The sequence below is a fragment of the Indicator indicator genome, chromosome 19 (genome assembly GCF_027791375.1).
Source record: "Indicator indicator isolate 239-I01 chromosome 19, UM_Iind_1.1, whole genome shotgun sequence".
Taxonomy (NCBI): domain Eukaryota; kingdom Metazoa; phylum Chordata; class Aves; order Piciformes; family Indicatoridae; genus Indicator; species Indicator indicator.
The window spans coordinates 10,110,438-10,129,655 of NC_072028.1; the positions used below are offsets into that span (position 1 = coordinate 10,110,438).

Consider the following 19,218-nt stretch of genomic DNA (forward strand, 5'->3'; position numbering starts at 1 on the left):
GAGGACCCAGGGCCCATCCCCGGGAAGGGCCTGCCCCACCGGGACAGCCGGGCCCGGGGCAACACCTGGCTGCGGGTGTCAGGAGGGTCCACCGGCGGCACCTCCTCACTGCAGGGACTCCACGTAGGCCAGGGCGCTCTGCAGGGACGTCAGGCAGTACCCCTCCTCCCCAATCAGGTACCTGCCACACACCAGCATCATCGCTGGGACACCACCGTGGCCAGGATACCAGCAGCGTGATGTCATGGCCAGGACACCATCACAGCCAGGACACTGCCTTGGCCACTGTAGCACTGTGGTCACTGTGCCATCACTGCCAGGATACCACCATGCCCAAGACACCACCACAGCCACCCTGCACCCACAGGAACCGCTGCTCCCACCCTTATTCCTTCCCCAGCCCTGTTCTGGGAGGAGTGACAATGCCCCTCACCCATAGGTGCCCACACAGATGCCCCGGTGCCTACCCCTCATGGATGAACTCCTCCAGGGCAGCACACTCGGACAGCAGCTGGGGCAGCCCTGTCTGCAGCACCACGTAGGACAGGATGGGCAGCAGGTCGTCCGCCCCACTGCCACCAACAGCAACTGTCAGCCATGCCAGCAACCACCAACCCCAACTCCTTGCCAGCAACAGGAACCACCAGCCCCAGCACCACACCAGCAATGGAAACCCAGGCTGGCAGTGACGATCACCACCCCCACCATCCCATTAGCAACAGAAACCTCCAGCTCCACCACCCCACCAACAATGGGAACCACTAGCCATGCTGGCAATGGCAACCGTCAACCCCACCAGCAACAGGAAGCACCAGTCCCACCTCTGGTCCAGCAGCAGGAACCACCAGCCCCACCACCTCACCAGCAATGGTAACGTCAATCCCACCACCACATCATCACACAATCATCAAACACACCGGCAATGGTGACCACCAGCCCCACCAGGAAATGCAAGCCCCATCTCCACCACCACACCAGCAACGGGAACCACCAGCTGTGCTGGTAATGGGGACCCTCAGCTCCACCAGCAACAGGAAGCTCCAGGCCCACCACCCCACCAGTAATGGGAACCAGTAGCCTCAACATCTCACCAGCAAATGGAATCCCCGTTCCCACCACTCCATGCCCATCCCTGCCCCACAGCAGCAGGGCCGGCTGCCCCCATGACCCCCACACTCACATGGCGGCTGAGGCAGGGGCCCGGCTGTCCCGGCTGCCGCAGTACTCCTCAGCACACTCGCAGATTCCGCGCAAGGCTCGCACTATGGCACAAAGTGGGCACTCAGGGTCACCCTGCCACCTGCCTGGGAATCCCCCCAGCCTATCCCAGGCCCCAGACCCCTTCCTCAGCCCCACACCGATGCAGTCGAGCTTCCTGCGGGGACAGGTCTCCAGCGGGATGAGGCGCAGGTCCTGTACGGCTGAGCCGTATGCAGCACAGCCAGGGGCGGTGGGGCAGAGGCGCAGGGACAGCCCCATGTCAGCTGGCCCAGCCTGTTGGTGCCGCTCCATGCTCCGAGCCAGGGCCACTTCGCGGGGCCGCTGCACGCTCCTGCAGGCAGAGAGGTGATGGGTGGCTGGGGAACGGGTCCAGGGGAGCTAAGAGGGTCTCACCCCATCCTTGGTACCTGTAGAGGGCCAGCAGCGGGGTCCAGAGTAGGGGAAAGAAGGCCTCCTCCAGGCAGGCCAGGCACTGGTCCTTGCCTGCAGCAGTGTTGAGCCCCTCAAAGGCCAGAAGCGTCAGGGCCAGCAGCCTGTCTGGGAAGGGATGAGTTACGCAGCATGCTCGTGAGACCCCCAGTCCTCTCCATCCTGCTCCCTGAGTCAGCGCCCAGGGGGCAGGGGTTCTCCTCCAACCCCTGAGGGCCCAAAGGGTGGGGAGACCCCTTGCCCAGTTGCTGTGGGCTGCCCAGCGCTGGTGGCTGTCCCTCACCAATGGCATTGTGGATGTCCCTCACGATGCCCTTCAGCAGCTCTGGCAATGCCATCTCCAGACCAGGGCCAGGCACAGGCTCTCCAGGCGCCCACCCCTCGGGTGATGCCAGGAATCGCTCCAGGTCCTCAAAGGAGCTTTCCCGGGGGGTCTGGGGGGCTGCCACCACTGGTGCCGGGCAGCTGCCCTCTGCTTTTGGAGCGCTAGGGCCGGCACCAGCGAGAGGTGTGCTGGACAGGCTGTGCCGCAGTGCAGCTGGGCCGTGCTCGGGCACTGAGAACATGCAGTGGAGGCTGCGGGAGGCTCGGAGCCGGCAGCCCCCCGGCTCAGTGGGCAATGAGCCCCCAGCGTCCAGTGAGAGGAAGGAGAGGCCGGTGGGGGAGGCAGGGGTGGCATCAGGGGTGCCCCGGCTGATGGCTGGGTACAGCCGGGCATACACTGAGCACTGGAGCTGCCGCAGGAGCTGGGTGATGGGGTGCTCAGGGAAGCTGGAACAGAAGGATATGGTGGGCAGGGTGAAGAGTATTGGACAGGGGACACCAGCAAGCGGCTGTGGCCCCAAGCTCCCAGCAGGGCCTTTCCCCACCCTGGTGGTACCTGAGGAGGCAGGAGAAGAGCCCTGACACCACGGAGAGGTCTGCAGGACTCTGCTTCAGCCTGGCCTTCCACTGCCTTGGCCAGTCCTAAGGAGCACCGACAGCTAGTGAGGGTGGCACAGCACCCTGACCCATAGGCATAGCATATTGCCCCATGACATGGTGTCTTGCACCATGACACGATGTCCTGCCCCATGGCACAGCATCTTGCCCTCACAGTGCCTGGGGACGTTACAGCACGCTGTCCCATAGCATGGCACCCTGCCCCTGTGGTGGCCAGAGATGGCACAGCATCCTGCCCCAGCAGCACCCAAGGTGTCAATGCCTTTTGCCCCACAGCACCCAAGCACAGCACCCATCCTGCACCCACAGCACAGACCTGTCCCCATGCCACCCATGGCCTCTGGCATATACTCACATGGTCCTGCTCATACTCAAGGATGGCAGCATAGAGGGCCCTCTGCTCCTGCTCCTCAGGGGTGAGTACCACACTGCTGGAGAACCTCCTGGGGAAGCACCAGTCTAGGGTGAGGACCCTGACAGGATGGCCATGCGTCCTTAGGGTCCCCACAATGGCACCCTCTTACCTGTTGGCAGCCTCCTGCAGCCGCAGCCGCCGCTCCTCCATCTTCCTCTGCAGCTGGGTCACGGCAAAGTCAAGGCTCCAGAACCACTGTGGCACCCAGTGCTCACCCACCGCCCCAGCACAGTGCCAGCAGCCTGGGGAACAAGATCAGCTCTCCTCCCACCTCTATCCCCATCATCAGGATGAGTTGGCACCCAGCGCTCTCCCACTCAGGCAAGGATACAGTCTCTTCCCGGGCCTTAGCGATCACCAGGTTCTCCATCATCTGCCGCTGCAGTGACAGCGTCTGTGAAGCAGGAGACAGGTTGGGGACACATGCCCAAAGCCCATGTGTGGTAGGCATGGAGCAGGGTGGCCCCCAGGCACCACAGGGACCCTCTCCCATCAACCCGCCAGGGCTCCCCACTTGCCAGGGAAGTCTTCTGCAGGGCCTGGCTAGGATTCAGCCGTGCCACCCGCGCCTCATAGGCAGCCTTCAGCTTCTGGTTCTGCAGAGAGGCCTCCTCCAGTGGTGTCAGCTCCCTGCTGAGAAAGAGCCCTCAGCACCACTGACATGACCCTGAGACTCCTCCCTGGGACCCCAGCAGAGCAGGAGCCTGGGGATGGCCCGGCCCAGCCCAGCCTCACGGCCTCCCCAGGCAGGCGTGGGGGCAGACACCAGCAGCCCCAGGCCCACGGCCACGTACTTCCGTGCGCTCTGTGCCTCGGCGATCTGCAGCTTCTGGAAGATCTCCGGGGGCAGGAAGGGAGAGAGCTTCCCCCCCTCGTCCGAGAAGACCCGGCGGTGCCTGGCAAGGGGAGCAGGGCCCCCGCTCCGCTCTGGCACAGACGGTTTGGCCTGGGCTTTCCCTGTGGGGAGGGAAGGACAGATCAGCTGCCCCCCAGATGCCACCAGCCTGGTCTCTGGATTAGGGTTCCAGCTCCCCAGCAGGCCTGCACAACCCCCTTTTCTCACCTAGTGCTGCTGCGATGGATTTGACTCTCTCCAAGCACTGCTCTGCTAGCTTCAGCATCTTCGGGGTGTCAGGGGTGACCCCCTGGGTGCTCTCTGTGGGGAGGGGAAGGGGGATAGGTGCTCACGTTAGCCCCAGGTCATTATGGTACTGGGACCAGGCATGGGAGGCTGGGGGGGTTCCGGGTGTCCTGCCCTACCTGTCCCTGTCGCTGCTGCCTCATCCTGCAGGGCCTGGGCGATGAAGGCGATGCTCTTCAGGTACTCCACGTAAGCCTCCTGTCAGAGACGGGGGCTGAGCCACGACCCCTCTGGACAGTCCCAGCCACGGCAGGTGTCCAGCGGCGGCCACAGCCCACTGTGAGGGACACCCCCGCCGCTCATGGGCCCTGCCGAGGGGGACAGGATCGGGCCCTTCCAGGGAATGTCGAGGCTCAGGGTGGGGTGGGCTGTGGCCTAGGGGCACCCAGACCCCGTAGTCTGCCCGCCGTGGGGGACACCCCCTATGGTCTCTGTGATGCCCCAGGGATGGGAGGGGACCCAGCGGTGAGGCCGGGCCCGGGGCTGCAGAATTGAGGCCCGGGGGTCACGTCCCGCCCCGCTCACCCGCTGCCGCCCGGCGCTGTCCATCTCCAGGGCTCCGCTCGCCGCCCTCATGGCGGTCTGCAGGGCCCTGCCCGCCCCGGCTCCCCCGGGCCCATCACCGCCGCCGCTCGCCGCGGCCATGGCGGCCGCCGCCCCCCACCCCAACGCCTCCCGGAACGACATGATCCAAACCACGTTTCCGGGTGGGAGCGCGACGAGGGATGGACCGGCGGCGGGGTCCTCCCGGTCGGCAGGGGGCGCTTCCTCGGGGCGAGGCGCGCCGGGCCGGGCCCGCGGCGGCGGCGATGAAGCGCGATCGGCGCGGCCGGTTCCTGGCGGCCGCGGGCGGCCCCGGAGCGGCTGCGGCGGCGGCGACCGAGCCCCGGAGGCGGCTCGCTACGGCCCCCCGTGGCAACGAGGCGGCGGCGGCCCAGCCTGAACCTCCCGCGGGGTGGGCCCCGGCGGCTGCCGCCGCCGCCTGGACACGGCCCCCCGCGCTCGGATCGGCCCCCGAGGCAGGTGAGATCCGTGCGGGAACTGGGTGGTGAGGCCGGAGTCGGTACCGAGAAACCTCGGTGCGGGAGCGGAGTGGGGTCACGGTCCGGTCTGGTCCCGGGAAGTCTCGGTGCGAGGGGGGAGGGTGGTCGCGGCCCGGTCCCGGTGCAAGGGTCCGGCAGCCCTCGGGGACCATTTCTCCCGGGGAAACGGAACCGGTGCAGCGGGGGACCGGTGGGTCGGTGCTGGTTGCATGGCACAGACACGACTTCCTGCTGGTCAGGCACCTACCGGGATGGGCAGCGGGTGGGTTTTTGGCACGGCCGAGCCCCTCTGCTACGGTTCCCAGGGCTCCGTACTAGCGGCAGACAGTAGGGCAGTAGATCTGTCCGGTTCCACGGCAAGGATTGCCCAGCTTCTCTGGAGGGGCTTCACCTCCGAAGAGCTGAAGCTGCCGGTGCCACTAAACGGCGAGGTGAGGAGGGGTCTCGTTCCCCGGTGCTCTGCAGGTGCTTGGTCCCGGTTTGGAGGCAGCCGGCAACCGGGCGCTGTGCTGGCAGCAGGAGATAAAGTTCAATCATCCAGCGGTTCAGTGCTGGGTGTCCAAAGACAAATTGACAATGGTAAAGGATCCACATGGTGGCAACACTTCCCTAGGGATGGCTTCTGGGCTGGCACCCACTGTCCCTGCCAGCTCCCCAAAACGCTCACCCCTCACGTGTCACCTCTTGCCTCTGTCCCCACCAGTGTCCAGCAGGCCCCCAAATCACTCTGATGGGTGTCTGTACCATCTTGGTGATGGTTGGGGGCTGCAGGCAGGACCCTGCTCCCTTTCCGTCCTGGGCAGGTAAACATGGCTGGGAAAAGGCTGCAGGGAGAAGAGTTTTCCCTAGAAAGGGAAAATCAGAGTACTTCAGGGGGATGGAGCCCTGCTCTGCAGGGCAGGTATGTGATAGAGGTGTCCACAGGGCAAGAGAGCGGGTGGTTGGTGACCCAGGAGAGACGTGTTGTAGCCCACTCCATGGATCCATGCTTGGCCTTTCTATGATGCCAGCTCCCTGTCCCACTAGAGAGGATCATCACAGATGCTAAGGAATGTGGTATCCAAGGGGCTGAGGGAGCTGGGATAGCTGAGGGGCACAAGAAGCAGCTGTAGATGTGCCAGAGGAAAGGAGAACTACCTGAGCCGAGGGATGATGGAAGGTGTTGGCAGAAACACTCATGTGCAAGAGGGAGCTTGGAGTTCCTCTGCTGGGGCAGTGTGGCAGAAAGGCTGAGTCTGGGGGCTGGAAAGGCTGAGTCTGGGGTCAGCCACTTGTGGATCTGCAAGAGGGGTTGACAGAGAGGGTCCCTGTCTTCCTGCCTGGCTTTTCTAGGCAAAGCCAGGGAGCTTCAGGGGCAGCTTGTGTTGAGGGAACACCCCCTGGCTGCGGCAGGCCCTGAGCGGCTGTGTTCGACCCTTCTCCGGCAGGGATCGGCAGAGCACTGAGCACCGGCTACTGCCGCCTCTGCCACGGGAAGTTCTCCTCCCGGAGCCTGCGCAATGCCTTCGGGAAGGTGCCAGTGATGGGGGAGAACTCGGAGAAGCAGCGGCGCGTGGATCAGGTCTTCTTCGCCGACTTCCAGCGGCTGGTGGGTGTGGCGGTGCGGCAGGACCCGGCCCTGCCCCAGTTCGTCTGCAAGAAGTGCCACGCCCAGTTCTACAAGTGCCGCAGCGTCCTCCGGACCTTCATCCAGAGGGTCAACGCGTCCCCCACCGGACACCTGAAGTCAAAAGGAAAGTACGTGGGCATTCTGTCTTCCTGGGGCTTGGTAGGTGGTCGTGTGTCCACTCACTCCAAGAAGGATGTTGAGGTGCTGGAGCAGGTCCAGAGAAGTGCAGAAAAGCTGGTGAAGGGTCTAGAGCACAAATCTTGTGAGGAGCAGCTGAGGGAACTGGGGGTACTCAGCCTGGAGTAAAGGAGGCTGAGGGGAGACCTTCTGGCTCTCTACACCTCCCTGAAAGGAGGTTGGAACCAGGTGGAGTCAGTTTCTTCTCTCAAGGAACAAGCAATAAGACCAGAGGAAATGGCCTCAAGTTATCCCAGGGGAGATTTAGGTTGGACATGAGGAAAAATGTCGTCACACTGAGGGTTGTCAAGGCTTGCACCAGGCTGCCCAGGGCAGTGGTTGAGTCCCCATCCCTGGAGGGGTTTCAAAGCCATGGAGATCTTGAGGGGCATCGTTTAGTGATGAGCTGGCAGTGCTTAACAGTTGGACTTGATCTTAAAGGTCTCTTCCAAGCAAACCAATTCTCTGATCCCATGTATTGGTTTGTGGTCTCCTGTAACCGCCAAGACTCCCCTGAGCTGTTCTGTCCTTGCAGGAGTGACGCAGCACCAGGCCAGCCATGTGCCGAAGGAGATGCCTCCTGCCTGGGTGAGTGCCCACTCCTGGAGCTGCTTTCCTTTCTCAATGATACCACCAGTGAAGTGCTGGGTTTTATGGTCATCAAGGCACAACCACCCAACCAGGTGGTTCCTGCGTCCCTCAGCACCATGCTCTGGTTGGGCCAGTCATGGTTCCCCTTCCTCCTTCCTCCAGCTCCCCAGGAGGGTCCTTGCTGGCACCCACCACCCCAGGCTCAGCCCAACAGGTGAAGAACAGGTGAAGTGGAGCTAGGTGACAGTGCCAGGCCTGTCTCAGCCACCATCAGGCACTGGGGAACAATCAAAAACAGATTTTCAACTAAAAACCCACCTTCAGCTGTAAAATGAATGACACCGACAGGTGATGGGGACTGCCCCTGCCCCAGTCCATCTGGGCACAGCGCCTTTAAGATGGCTCCCACCTGCTCTCTGATGCTGAAGTCCCTTTCTGGCTGGGGAGTGGATCCCTCCTGTCTCCAGTGCAGGAGTGGGTCTCTCCTGTCCTTGTCCCTTTCCCAGGTGGGGAGCAGGTCCCTCCTTGTCCCAAATTACAGCACAGAAGCAGGACCCTCCTTGTCCCCATCCCAGGTGGGGAACAGGTCCTTCCTTATCCCCAGTTCCAGCACAGAAGCAGGACCCTCCTTGTCCCCATCCCAGGTGGGGAGCAGGTCCCTCCCCATGTCCAGCTGTGCCCTGGCCCATCCCAGTGGCCTGACTTCCTTTACTGCCTCCCTCTGCCAGTGGACCTGATCACCTCGAGCCCACAGTGCCTGCACAGCCTGGTGACGTGGACGCACACCCACGCCGGCAGCTGCCCGTCGGTGCCCAGCCTGCAGAGCGTCCTCTCCTCCGAGTACTGCGGCATCATCCGCGCCGTCTGGGGCTGCGCCCAGGGCCACGACTACGTCATGGACACGGACTCGGACTGCAGCAGCCTGCTGCTGGACACCGCCTTGGCGGGCAAGCGGGAGCAGGGCGTGGCGCGGCGCTTGACAGACAACGGAGCGGACAATGACCAGGCCCTTCCTGCTCCCACACCCCAGCATGCTCCAGGAAGGACCCCTCCTTGCCAGCAGCCTGCAAACAAAGGGGAGGCCTCGTTGCCACCCGAGGTGGAGGACGAGGCGCCGCTGCCACAGGACAGGGATTCATCTCACTTGCAACTGGAGAGCGCTGCTGCCTTACAGGAGAAGGTTCTGTCACAGCCCGAGTCACCGCTGAGCAGTGCTGCAGGTAAAGGATTTGCCTTCTGATCTTCTCCAGGTTTCTGGGGAAGGGTGAAGAGCTGGGGAACTTGCCTGGGCAGTGATGGTGGGGCTGGGACCACTCTTCAGAGTGATCCTCACCTGGGGAGCAAGTGGAGAATCCTTTCAAAGGGAAGGGAGAACATGGGCCTTTGGCTGACCACATCACAGGATCCCAGCTTGGTGGGGTTTGGAAGGGATCTCTGGAGATCATTTAGTCCAAGCCCCCTGCTGAAGTGGGGTCACCCACAGCAGGTTGTCTGGGATCACAGTGTCCACGTGGGTTCAGAATCTCTCCAGAGAAGGAGACTCCACAATGTCTCTGGGCAGTCTGCTCCAGAACTTTGTCATCCTCACAGCAGAGTTTTATGTCACACACACATAGAGCCTCTCTCCTCATGCCTGCAGAGTGACCTCTGGTTCTCCAGCACCACATTTGTCAGATGTTTCTTCCTGCTTAATCCGAACCCCATCTGTACTTGGGGAAGCAGGGTTCTCCCACCCAGCTGTGGCTGCAGGCAATGCCCAACACCCTCAGCCCTTTCTGTCCACAAATGCTAGTTATCAGCAGGCTTATGGTGGGCCAAGACAACCAGGGCTGGATGCTGAACTCTTCAAAATGTCACTTCTGGACGAGCTATTTAACATCAGTTTTGAGTTACAGAGGTTGGGCTGTGTGTAGCTCACCAGAGATGGCCACTGTTGGACAGAGGAAGGGCAGCTGGAAGGAGTAGGGTCAGGGAGGAAACAGGAAGTTGCTCTGTCCATGGGCACAGGGTCTCCAAGCCCACCAGACCGAGTCTGGTTTAAGCAATGATTCATTTGTTGTGGAGCACACATTTTCCTGCAGCGTGAAAGACCCCAGAGTGGTTGGCTCCCCAGCAGCTGTCTCTGCTGGCTTCCTTGCCCTGCTTTTCCTTGTAACACAGCATGTTCTCCTTCCTTCCCTAGGCCAGTTGAGTGGGAAGCAGGTCCCTTCTGCAACGGCGCATGAGCGGGTAAAAGACGAGTTCAGTGACCTTTCTGAGGGGTGAGAGAAGAGTGGGTTTCAAACAGCCTAAATGTCTTCTTTGCCAGTATGAATGACCCACCTCAGGGAGCTCTTATCTCCATGAGTCACCTGGCCCTCGAGGCCCTGCCCTGGAGCTCGTGCAGAGCTCCCCTCCTCCTCGTTGCCTCTGCTGTGGGGGGGTCATGCACGTCCTGTGTGTTTCCACACGCCTGTGCTCGCCACGTTTGTCACCTGCTGCCGGCAAATCTGGTCCTGTTTTGTCCCTCTCTCTGCTCTGAGGAGGTGGCAATGGAGGCTTCATGGGTCTGGGGGGTGATGGAGCTGCTGCCCCTATGCTGGGTGCGTTGTCCAGAAGTCCTGCTCCTGGGAGCAATTCCCATGGTGGCTGTTTCACACTGGGGCTCTGGAAGAGCTGTTGGTGCAGGAATGCTGTCAGAGAAGTCACTTCAATGGCTCATGGGGAGAGCAGGAGTGACATGGCACCTTAGAGTTCATGATCAGGGAAGACTTTGATTTGATCACAACTTAAAATGATTAGATTGAGCAAACAATCATCATCTGACTTTGCCGAATCAGGAGTTAGGATTGGGCTAAACCCTTCAGTGTCAGTGTTTAAAGTGGGGCTTGTAAACAATTCATTGTCTAGTACTACATCAAGCACAGATCTACTGTGGTGTCAGCTGCATCTGTCACCTGACACCTTAAAAGGGCCACAACAGTTCATTGCCTGTACCCTGGCTTTAGAATTAATTGCTTCTTGTGCAGCTCAGGAGGAAAAATAAACCCTAAACCTCTGTGGCTGCTGCGTGTGGGTAGTACGCAGAATAGCCTACAGCTTAATTAGCCTGCACCAGACAATTTCTGTCACATCCTTGCTCTACAAAGTGGCTTTTCCCAGTAAGGAAAGTATCAGCAGCTTCCTCCAGCAATGTCTCATCTTTTCTGGGCTGTTTTTTGTTCTCCTGACAGTGGTTTGATGATTCTTGCAGAGATCTAGTCCAAAAAAAGACCAAATTTTGCTCTTTGCTGTGTTTGCTCAGGGTGATTATGGGGGTGGAGAACACACAGAGCCTCAGCTGCTGAGGCTTCCATGCTGGGGGTGCAGTTGGTTATGCTGGGAGCAAGGAAAACATGCTGGTGATGGCTTGGTAACAGGCATCTTCTCTCTCTCAGGGACTTCCTGAGTGATGATGAAAATGAGAAGAAAAATGTGCAATCTTCAGATGACTCCTTCGAGCCTTACCCTGAAAAGAAGTAAGGGGCTTGCTGTGGGTAGATAGTTGTCCTTTAGGGCCTTGGTTCCCTCCCTGTCCCCTCCTGGAGGTCATGGTGCTCCCCAAGCTCCCCCTTAGGTTGCAGCTGGGCCACATCCCTCTTCTTCAGGCCTGGCACTAACTCCCTTAGCATGGCTCACGTGCTTGATGCGTGCTTTGCTGGATCCGTAAAGCCATCAGCACTCAGGAATCGTTTAGGTGGGAGGACAAAAAACCCAAGACCAAGTATGAGACCACTGTCCTTGTTCCTTCTTGGAGGGTTTCTAGCAAGAAAAGTGATGGCAAAAAAACCAAGAAGGCAGAAGAGCCCAAAATAAGGAAGAAGCCAGGGCCAAAGCCAGGCTGGAAAAAAAAAATCAAGTGTGAAAGGTAAGGAGAAGCTGGGGGCAGGCGGGCAGCCCCCTGCCCTGGCACACCGGCTGATGTGGCCTCTGCTTTGCAGGGAGGAGCTGCCAACCATTTACAAGTGTCCTTACCAGGGCTGCACAGCTGTCTACAGAGGGGCAGATGGCATGAAGGTGAGTTGGGGGGGTCACTTCTGCCCCAAACCTGGAGCTTTGAGCTTTACGGAGCTATATCCATGAGGAGAGGATCCCAGGCAGGTTGAAGTCACCTCCTTGCTCTGCAGCAGGCAGTGAGATGCTGAGCAGAGAAACTGCTGAGAGTTCAAGGTGTTCTGTGCTCCCGGAAGCTGCTCTGGCTCCTCGTGCTCCCCCTGCTCTGGGATTCTGATCAGAGCCCTCAGAGCAAGCTCTGCTATGTCCTGTTACAGCCCCTGCTGCTGGGGTAGATTTGAGTGCATGTCTCTGGTTTTTCACAGTGAAAATTTATAGAATCATAAAATCACAGAATTATTTTGGTTGGAAAAGACCTTTAAGACCATCAAGTCTAACCATGAATCCAGCACTGCCAGGTCATAATTAAATGTGTCCCTCAGCACCATATCCACATGGCTTTGAAACTTCTCCAGGGATGGGGACTCCACTGCTGCCCTGGGCAGCCTGGGCCAGGCTTTGACAACCCTCAAGAGCAAGAAATTGTTCCTCATATTCAACCTAAACCTCCCCTGGTGCAACTTGAAGCCATTTCCTCTTGTCCTGCTTGTTCCCTGGGAGAAGAGACCAACACCCACCTAGCTCCAGCCTTCTTCCAGGGACTTGTAGAGCCAGGTGGTCTCCCCTCAGCCTCCTTTTCTCCAGGCTGCACAACCCCAGTTCCTTTAGCTGCTCCTCACAAGACTTGTGCTCTAGACACGAGCTGATGCGTGATCCTGCCAAGATGGGCATCTCGTTTTTGGGGAGGATGCAGGTTTTTCATCCTAGCAGTCAGAAGCTCTACCCTTTCTTTACAGAAACACATCAAAGAGCATCATGAGGAGGTTCGGGAGAGGCCTTGTCCTCACCCTGGCTGCAACAAGGTGTTCATGATCGACCGGTACCTGCAGCGCCACGTCAAACTCATCCATACAGGTGGGTCCAGGTCATGCAAACGCCCAACAGCTCACTGTGCACGACCCTCTGGGTGGTGCAGGTGCCTGCCCTGCTGTAAACCTCTAACCATGGAGGACATGAGGCAGGAGGAGAAATTCTGACCCCACCAGTAGGCCTGTGTGTATGTCATGTGCTCAGGCCAGCAGAGCCACTGAGCCTCTCCATTTTCCTGCTGCAGAGGTACGGAACTACATCTGTGATGAGTGTGGGCAGACCTTCAAGCAACGCAAACACCTCTCAGTCCACCAGATGCGGCACTCGGGAGCAAAGCCCCTCCAGTAAGTGCTCACCAACCATCCGCTCGTGGCTAAGAGCAGGACCAGTGCTATGCTGAGCTCTCACCATCACTGTCCTCACACAGAAACTCTGGGATACAAACCCTGGGCTTGTAGCAGCCTGAATCCCTGTAGGTGTTCATCCAGCTCTAGAGCTTCCTGTTGCTGTGATGCTTTCTTGTCTCCTTGTACTCATGTTGCTCTTCAGAGTAGCTGAATGCTCACCTGCAGGTCTGAGGAGGAGAGTCACATAGCTGGGGGCTGTAGGAGATGCTACGAGCAATTGCAGCTAGAGGTGGTTGTAAGAGATGCTAAGAGCAAGCAGTGCTGAGGCTGTGGTTGTCTTCTCGGGGTCTCATTCAGCATGACAGAGCTGAGTAAGACCACAGTGGTGGCTCCAGGCTGGGTGCTGAGCTCCTGCCTCGCCTTTCAGGTGTGAGATCTGCGGGTTCCAGTGCCGGCAGCGTGCGTCCCTCAAGTACCACATGACCAAACACAAAGCCGAGACGGAGCTGGAGTTCGCCTGCGACCAGTGTGGGAAGCGCTTCGAGAAGGCTCATAACCTTAACGTCCACATGTCCATGGTGCACCCTCTGACCCAGACTCAGGACAAAGCCAAGCCACTGGAGCCAGAGCCCATTCTCCTCCTCGATCCTTCAGGGACTTCTGAGAGCCAGGCAGTAAAGTCAGAAGTGACTGCACAGCAGGAGCCCACCTGAGGGGACAGGGAATAGGGGGGGAGCTGTCCCAGTCCAGCCCAGTAGAAACCACATGGCAGAGTGGAGATTTTTTTTAATCTTCCTTTTAGTCTCCCAAAGAACTCGGTGGAATTAGCTTCAGCTTGCTCAGAAAAAAAAAAAAAAAGCTTGTTCTCATGCTGTGATTCTCCATGCTCATGTCTGGTCCAGCAGTGTTGTACTCAGAGTCAGTCTAACCCCGGAGGCAGCGGGGGGCTGGCGGCAGCACCCCGGGGTGGTGTCCCCCACCTCTGCCCTCCCCACGCACACGGTTGTAGCTCACAACCACTCCCTGCCTGCACAAGCTGGTGCTGCCTGTACCCTGCCCTCACAGGCAGCAGGTACAGAGGGTGCAGAGGACAGTGGAGCAACGTTCAGCAGAGGTTTTGTTTGGAGGTGAGGAAGTGGTTGATTCCCAAAGCCAGTCCAAACTGAGAATTTGTAACCGACTTTTTATTGTAACGAGAGCTTCATGGTTATGCTTGTAATAAATTATTTACTAAGTAATTTGAAAGGAGCAGCCCTGCTGGCAAAGGTGGTACCTTATCTGTCCCTCCTGCAGCCCTCAGTGGGCACTCAGAAGAGGACCAGCTCTTCGTCCAGTTCCATGGCTGCAGAAGGCCTTGAGAAGTGCACAAGAGTGGCTGCCAGCTCTGCGTCAAGTTCTTCACATGCAGCCAGGAGCTGGGGAGAGAGGGAAAGGAACTTGTGTTAGACCTTGTGTTGCCTCAACATGAGTGAGAATAGAACCATAACGCCATTAAGGTTGGAAAAGACCTCTGAGATGAAGTCCAACTTGTCAGCCCAACACCACCATGGCCACTAAACCATGCCTGAAGGGCCATGTCTGCATAGTTTTTTTTTAACACCTCCAGGGATGGTGACTCTACCACCTCCCTGGGCACCCTGTTCCAATGCCTGACCACTCTCAGTAAATAAACATTTCCTAATATCCAATCTATTTTCCTAATATCCTCTGGTGCAACTTCAGGCCATTTCCTTTAGTCCTATCACTTGTTCTTGGGAGAAGAGATCAACCACCACCTGGTTATAACTCCTTTTAGGGAGTTGTAGAGAGCACAGTAGAGGTAGTTCAGGCAAGACCAGAGCTTTCGTGGCAGGGAGAGGGGAGGAAAGTGCTGTTGATTTGTGCAGAAATGGAATTGGAATCACTTATGTTGGGAAAGACCTTTAAGATCATCAAGTCCAACCGTTAATGATAAATAACAGGGTCTCCTGGCTGATAGCACAGTGCTGGTGGGGAATTTTCAACACCCATCCTGTTGCTGTACTTGCTATTTACTCCAAGAGCAAGTGCTGGGCGAGGGCAGGGTTTGATGTCACTGAAAGACACAAGGGAGGAGTTGGCAGTAGCGCTGCTTGAGCAGCAGGTGTCCCCCACCGCTCCCAAATGTGTTATGGAAACACGGAGTGTGTCAGGGATAAGGCACCAGTACAGAACTGGTGCCCAAGAAAAGCTGCACAGGGAGAAGCAGCAATTCCAGCTCTCAGCCACTGGGGAGAAGAGGGAACAGTCTCAACACACCGGTTGGATGCTTCTGAAGCTCTGGGCATGGCATCGTGGGATGGCGCCAAACAGGAACTGCCGGGCCCTGGACAGCACCTCCAAAGGATCCCCCTGGACGACAGGCAGAAGAGACACAGCCCATCAAAACCAAGCACAACATCAGCTCAGTTTCTGCCTCCAAAATTAAGATGGGAACCACTATGTGGCACCTGGGGGCTGGATCCATGACTACATCCACCTGGAGCTCCTGGACAAGTAAAGACAGTGGTGATAAGGTTTTGGGGGGCAGCAGCAGGACAGCAGCACCAGCAGCTCCTCTCAGTGCCAAGGTGTGAGCCAGGTGCCTGCAAAGGCAGCTGTGCACAGGAAGGTGGGAACAAGTGGCAGGAGAAGGGATAAAGAAGAAGAATCATGGAATGGTTTTGGATAGAAGAGACCTTTAAGATCATTGAGTCCAACCATGAATCCAGCACTGCCAGGTCACCACTAAATCATGGCCCTTAACAACTACATCTCCATGGCTTTGAGACAGCACCACCCTCAGCAACCTGGGCCAGGCCTTAACAACCCTCAAAGGGAGGAAATTGTTCCTCATGTCCAACCTAAACCTCCCCTGAGGCAACCTGAGGCCATTTCGTCTTGTCCTATGGCTTGTTCCTTGGGAGAAGAGACTGACCACCACCTGGCTCCAATGTTCTTTCAGGTCTCCACAGGTACAAGATTCACAGTTACAGGAGGAGAACAGGCAGACTGAGCTTTACTCACGTGCCCTGTGGGCTCTGGGCTTTGTCCCATTTGGTCAGGCTGGGGCAGGTCTTTGCCCTCCATGAAGAGCCGCAGCAGCTGGATGTACAGGTCAAGTGCTGTGTAGAGGAAGCTCTCTTCTCTGGTCAGCAGCTCGTGGCAAAAGCCAGGTGTGAGGCTGGAGAAGGTCACACATCATGTCACAGAATCCTCAAATCCCAACGTAGTGGGGGTTGGAAGGAACCTCTGAAAATCATCCAGTCCAACACCCCTGCTAAAGCAGGAGCACCCACAACAGATTGCCCAGGATCACAATGTCCATCTGGGTTTGGAATCTCTCCAGAGAAGGAGACTCCACAACCTCCCTGGGCAGCCTGCTCCAGGGTTCCAGCACCCTCACAGCAAAGTTTCTCTTCATGTTTAGGTGGAACTTGTTGGCTTAGAAATGGTTCCGTGTGGACTCACAAACCAACAGGAGGTAAATGCAGCTGGTGCTGTCACCACTGCACATTTTACAAGTCCCATTGTGTGCAGGGCCACCCACTGCTGGGAGCACAACAGCCAAGGACACTCCTGCTTGGAGCTCAAAGCTGGAGGGAACTTCTAGTGAAAGACACAGAGCTCTGGAAATAGCAACCCAGCCCTGCTCCAGCATTCTCCCCTGCACAGCTCAGGCCAGCAGTGCTGTTACCTCCATGACAGCAGATTTATCACCATTTATTTTTTTCAGTCCCTGCTCACTGCAGGAGGTTTGGACTAGATGACCTTTGAAGGTTCTTTGCCACCCAAACCATTCCCCCATGAACACCAGCCCAGCATGATGTTACCAGTAGAAGGCAAGAGGCAGGAGCCGGCTGTGACGCTCCGAGGCTGCGCTGTGCAGGATGTGATATTTTCCCAGGTCTGCAATGGACAACGAGGAGCACTGAGCATCTCCAGCAGTCCTCACCCTACCCTGCATGCTTCCACAGCAGCACAAGGGCTGCAAGTCCCTTTCAGCCCACAATAAACACCAGTGCTTGGGTGTGGTGACCACTGAGACAAGCGAGCTGTCTCCTCTGAGGCTTTACCAGAGGGAGCACCACCAAGGGTTGGTCATTCCTGTTCATCAGCTGGGTCACCACACTCCACAGTAGAAGCAGGATGTTGTCAGCTTTTACTCCAGCAAATGTTTTTTTGTGGTGCTTACAAAGGCCCATCAGTTCCAGTTCTTAAAGGTACATTCATCAATCAAAGTGATGGGGCATCACCAAACCTCACCTCTCCACCCTTGAGGGGGGCAGGACTTGCTTACCTCTCCCTCCTGGGTGGAAGAGAAGTGGCCAGGACACACCTCTGTCTTCCAGGCACTGCAAGATCTCCAGGGACCATTCCAGAGCTGTCTGAAAATCCACTCCCTCCTGTATGTCAGAAAGGAGAGGTCTCATTTGTCTCAGGCTTTAGTTGCATCAAAGCAGCATGGAGCCCCTCATGCCAGAATCCCAGTGTGGTTTGGGTGGGGACTTTTAAAGCCCATCTAGTCCAGCTCCCCTGCAGTCAGCAGGGTCATCTGCAACTAGAGCAGGTTGCTTAGAGCCCCAAACAACCTGACCTGCAATGGTTCCAGGCATGGGGCATCTCCCACCTCTTTAGGCAACTTGGGACCCTCACTACCCTCAGTGTCAAAAAATTCTTCCTTCTATCCAGTCTGAATCTTCCTTTTTTAGTTTAAACCATCACCCCTTGTCCTGTCACAACAGGCCCTGCTAAAAAATCTGTCTCCATCTTTCTCATCAGCCATCTGAGCACAGAAAGGCCATAAGAAGGTCTCCCATGCTTCCAGCCTGAGGAAAAAATGTCATCTAAGAAGTGGGAGATGCTGCACAAAAGATGCTCAGAGAGAGAAGAGAGGAGGATCCTGCACTACCTGGGAGGTGAGAAGCCCGAAGAGGGAACTGAAAAGAGCAAGTCATTCAGGAAGGGAAATAAAAGCTGCCCTGGTGCAGGGGAGATAATGTCAGCTGCAGGAAAATGCAGGTTTAATCTGATAGGAAGAGAAGGGCTTTGAGCAGGCTCTGTCTGGGGTGCTGCTGATCCTCTCCTTCTGGCAGAACAACCAGCAGCCTTCACAGGAGCAGCACAGAGCATTGTAGGCAGCAAAGAGCAGATCAGACACACTCAGTGTCATGAGAATTCCCTCAGGGCTGAGCTTACCTTTGGTGCTATTTTTGCAGAGATGAGATCCATGAGGGAGAAGAAGAGCAGAGACAGGAGAAGCTGCAAAAGAGACCTGCTGTTAGTGCTGGCTCTGCTGGTGCCGCAGCACTTGTGCTCTCCCAGCAGGAGAGAACGTTTGACTGAGCGTATTCCCAGGATCAACCTGGATGAGCTACAAGTTCTGCTGCTCCTCCCAGGTAAGGGCAACACTCTGGAAGCATTATTCCTCGCCTCTGAGGGTGAATTCCATACCCAACTCACTGTTCTTGAAGCGAGTCAGGCAGCAGGTGAAAAATTCTCCCAAATACAGGGAAAACCAAGTGAGTTACCACAGGTGTAAACATGGAGGAGAGCTGATGTTGGTTCACAGCCAGCATTCTACCAGCAGATGCTGGGCAGCATCTCCTCTCAGCATCATAATCCTGCCCTGGCACATCTGGTTATGGCTTTTATGGATCCAACACACAAATCAAAGGATGTGGTGGCTTTGTGATCCTGGAAATTCAAAGTCATTTGTTTATATGTGCTGCTAATCCAGTTGTAAAGCTGACCCTCCTTTCTGTGCCTATCTGTCTGGGAAGGAGACAGCATGTTCTGAGTGCAGATCTGTCTGCATAGACACTGTGGCCAGGCCAGGAAACATGGCAGCCAGAGAAGTCTCCCTTCATCCAAGAGTTTTCCAGAAGCTCTGACTGCTGCAGGTGGATGAATGAAACAAAAAGGGGTGGCACATGTGGAAGAACCTTGGATGTCACTGCAATGTCCCATCCCCAAAAGGTGGCTAACCCCACTCCCCCTTCTGACAGAATCATAGCATCATGGAATGGTTTGTGTTGGAAGGGACCTTAAAGATCATCTAGTTCCAACCCCCCTGGCATGGGCAGGGACATCTTCTGCTAGAAGGCTTCCTCCAACCTGGCTGGGAACACTTCCAGGGCTGGGACCCCAGTTACAGGCACTCAGCCCTCCCACTGTTCTCACTCTCTCTGGTGTCCTCCTCCTATCTCAAAGTAGATTGAGGTGAAAGTTGTTGTTACTCCATAGGTCCTGAACTCTCCTATCAACCCCGATTTGTGGCTAACAACTTTTGGCTCTAGACCAAACAGTGGAGGAGTCGATCCCATAGCAAGAGGAGCTGCTGCTGTGCCTGCTGCCTGGAGCAA

At 57.2% G+C, this 19,218-nt stretch overlaps 3 protein-coding genes across 3 annotated transcripts in view; 1 reads left to right on the forward strand and 2 right to left on the reverse strand.

Annotated features, from left to right (window-relative positions):
* Positions 1-105: 105 nt before the first annotated feature.
* Positions 106-4,835, reverse strand: VPS9D1 (VPS9 domain containing 1). The gene is made up of 15 exons (XM_054389495.1): positions 4,674-4,835; positions 4,268-4,346; positions 4,071-4,163; positions 3,802-3,964; positions 3,526-3,637; positions 3,339-3,401; positions 3,117-3,169; positions 2,948-3,035; positions 2,531-2,616; positions 1,934-2,421; positions 1,629-1,758; positions 1,359-1,552; positions 1,181-1,262; positions 468-572; positions 106-181 (listed from the first exon to the last, which is right to left on the reverse strand). Exons 1-15 carry the CDS (start codon positions 4,833-4,835, stop codon positions 106-108), a joined length of 1,974 nt encoding a protein of 657 aa, XP_054245470.1.
* A 122-nt stretch (positions 4,836-4,957) lies between these two features.
* On the forward strand, positions 4,958-13,786 carry ZNF276 (zinc finger protein 276). Its single transcript, XM_054389722.1, has 11 exons — positions 4,958-5,171; positions 6,619-6,928; positions 7,513-7,565; positions 8,297-8,788; positions 9,751-9,829; positions 10,985-11,065; positions 11,344-11,454; positions 11,528-11,603; positions 12,437-12,554; positions 12,754-12,853; positions 13,284-13,786. The coding sequence occupies exons 1-11, from the start codon at positions 4,958-4,960 to the stop codon at positions 13,567-13,569; spliced, it is 1,920 nt and encodes a 639-aa protein (XP_054245697.1). The 3' UTR covers positions 13,570-13,786.
* Positions 13,787-14,163: 377 nt separating this feature from the next.
* The window catches only part of FANCA (FA complementation group A), a 42,320-nt gene continuing 37,265 nt past the window's right edge, over positions 14,164-19,218 (reverse strand). The window contains exons 38-43 of the mRNA XM_054389643.1: positions 18,053-18,115; positions 17,154-17,259; positions 16,687-16,762; positions 15,915-16,037; positions 15,134-15,230; positions 14,164-14,271 (exon numbers count right to left, since the gene is read on the reverse strand). Of these exons, the coding sequence (XP_054245618.1) occupies positions 14,164-14,271; positions 15,134-15,230; positions 15,915-16,037; positions 16,687-16,762; positions 17,154-17,259; positions 18,053-18,115 (573 nt within the window). The remainder of the gene's footprint in view (positions 14,272-15,133; positions 15,231-15,914; positions 16,038-16,686; positions 16,763-17,153; positions 17,260-18,052; positions 18,116-19,218) is intronic.

Coding starts and splice junctions, on each gene's coding strand:
- VPS9D1 (XM_054389495.1), bottom strand. CDS start 4,835: ATGTCGTTCCGGGAGGCGTTGGGGTGGGGGGCGGCGGCCGCCATGGCC. Junction 3,402..3,525: donor CCCTGCAGAAGACTTCCCTG/GCAAGTGGGGAG, acceptor CCTGCTTCACAG/ACGCTGTCACTGCAGCGGCA. Junction 2,617..2,947: donor TTGAGTATGAGCAGGACCAT/GTGAGTATATGC, acceptor GGTGCTCCTTAG/GACTGGCCAAGGCAGTGGAA.
- ZNF276 (XM_054389722.1), top strand. CDS start 4,958: ATGAAGCGCGATCGGCGCGGCCGGTTCCTGGCGGCCGCGGGCGGCCCC. Junction 8,789..9,750: donor ACCGCTGAGCAGTGCTGCAG/GTAAAGGATTTG, acceptor TTCCTTCCCTAG/GCCAGTTGAGTGGGAAGCAG. Junction 9,830..10,984: donor TTCAGTGACCTTTCTGAGGG/GTGAGAGAAGAG, acceptor TCTCTCTCTCAG/GGACTTCCTGAGTGATGATG.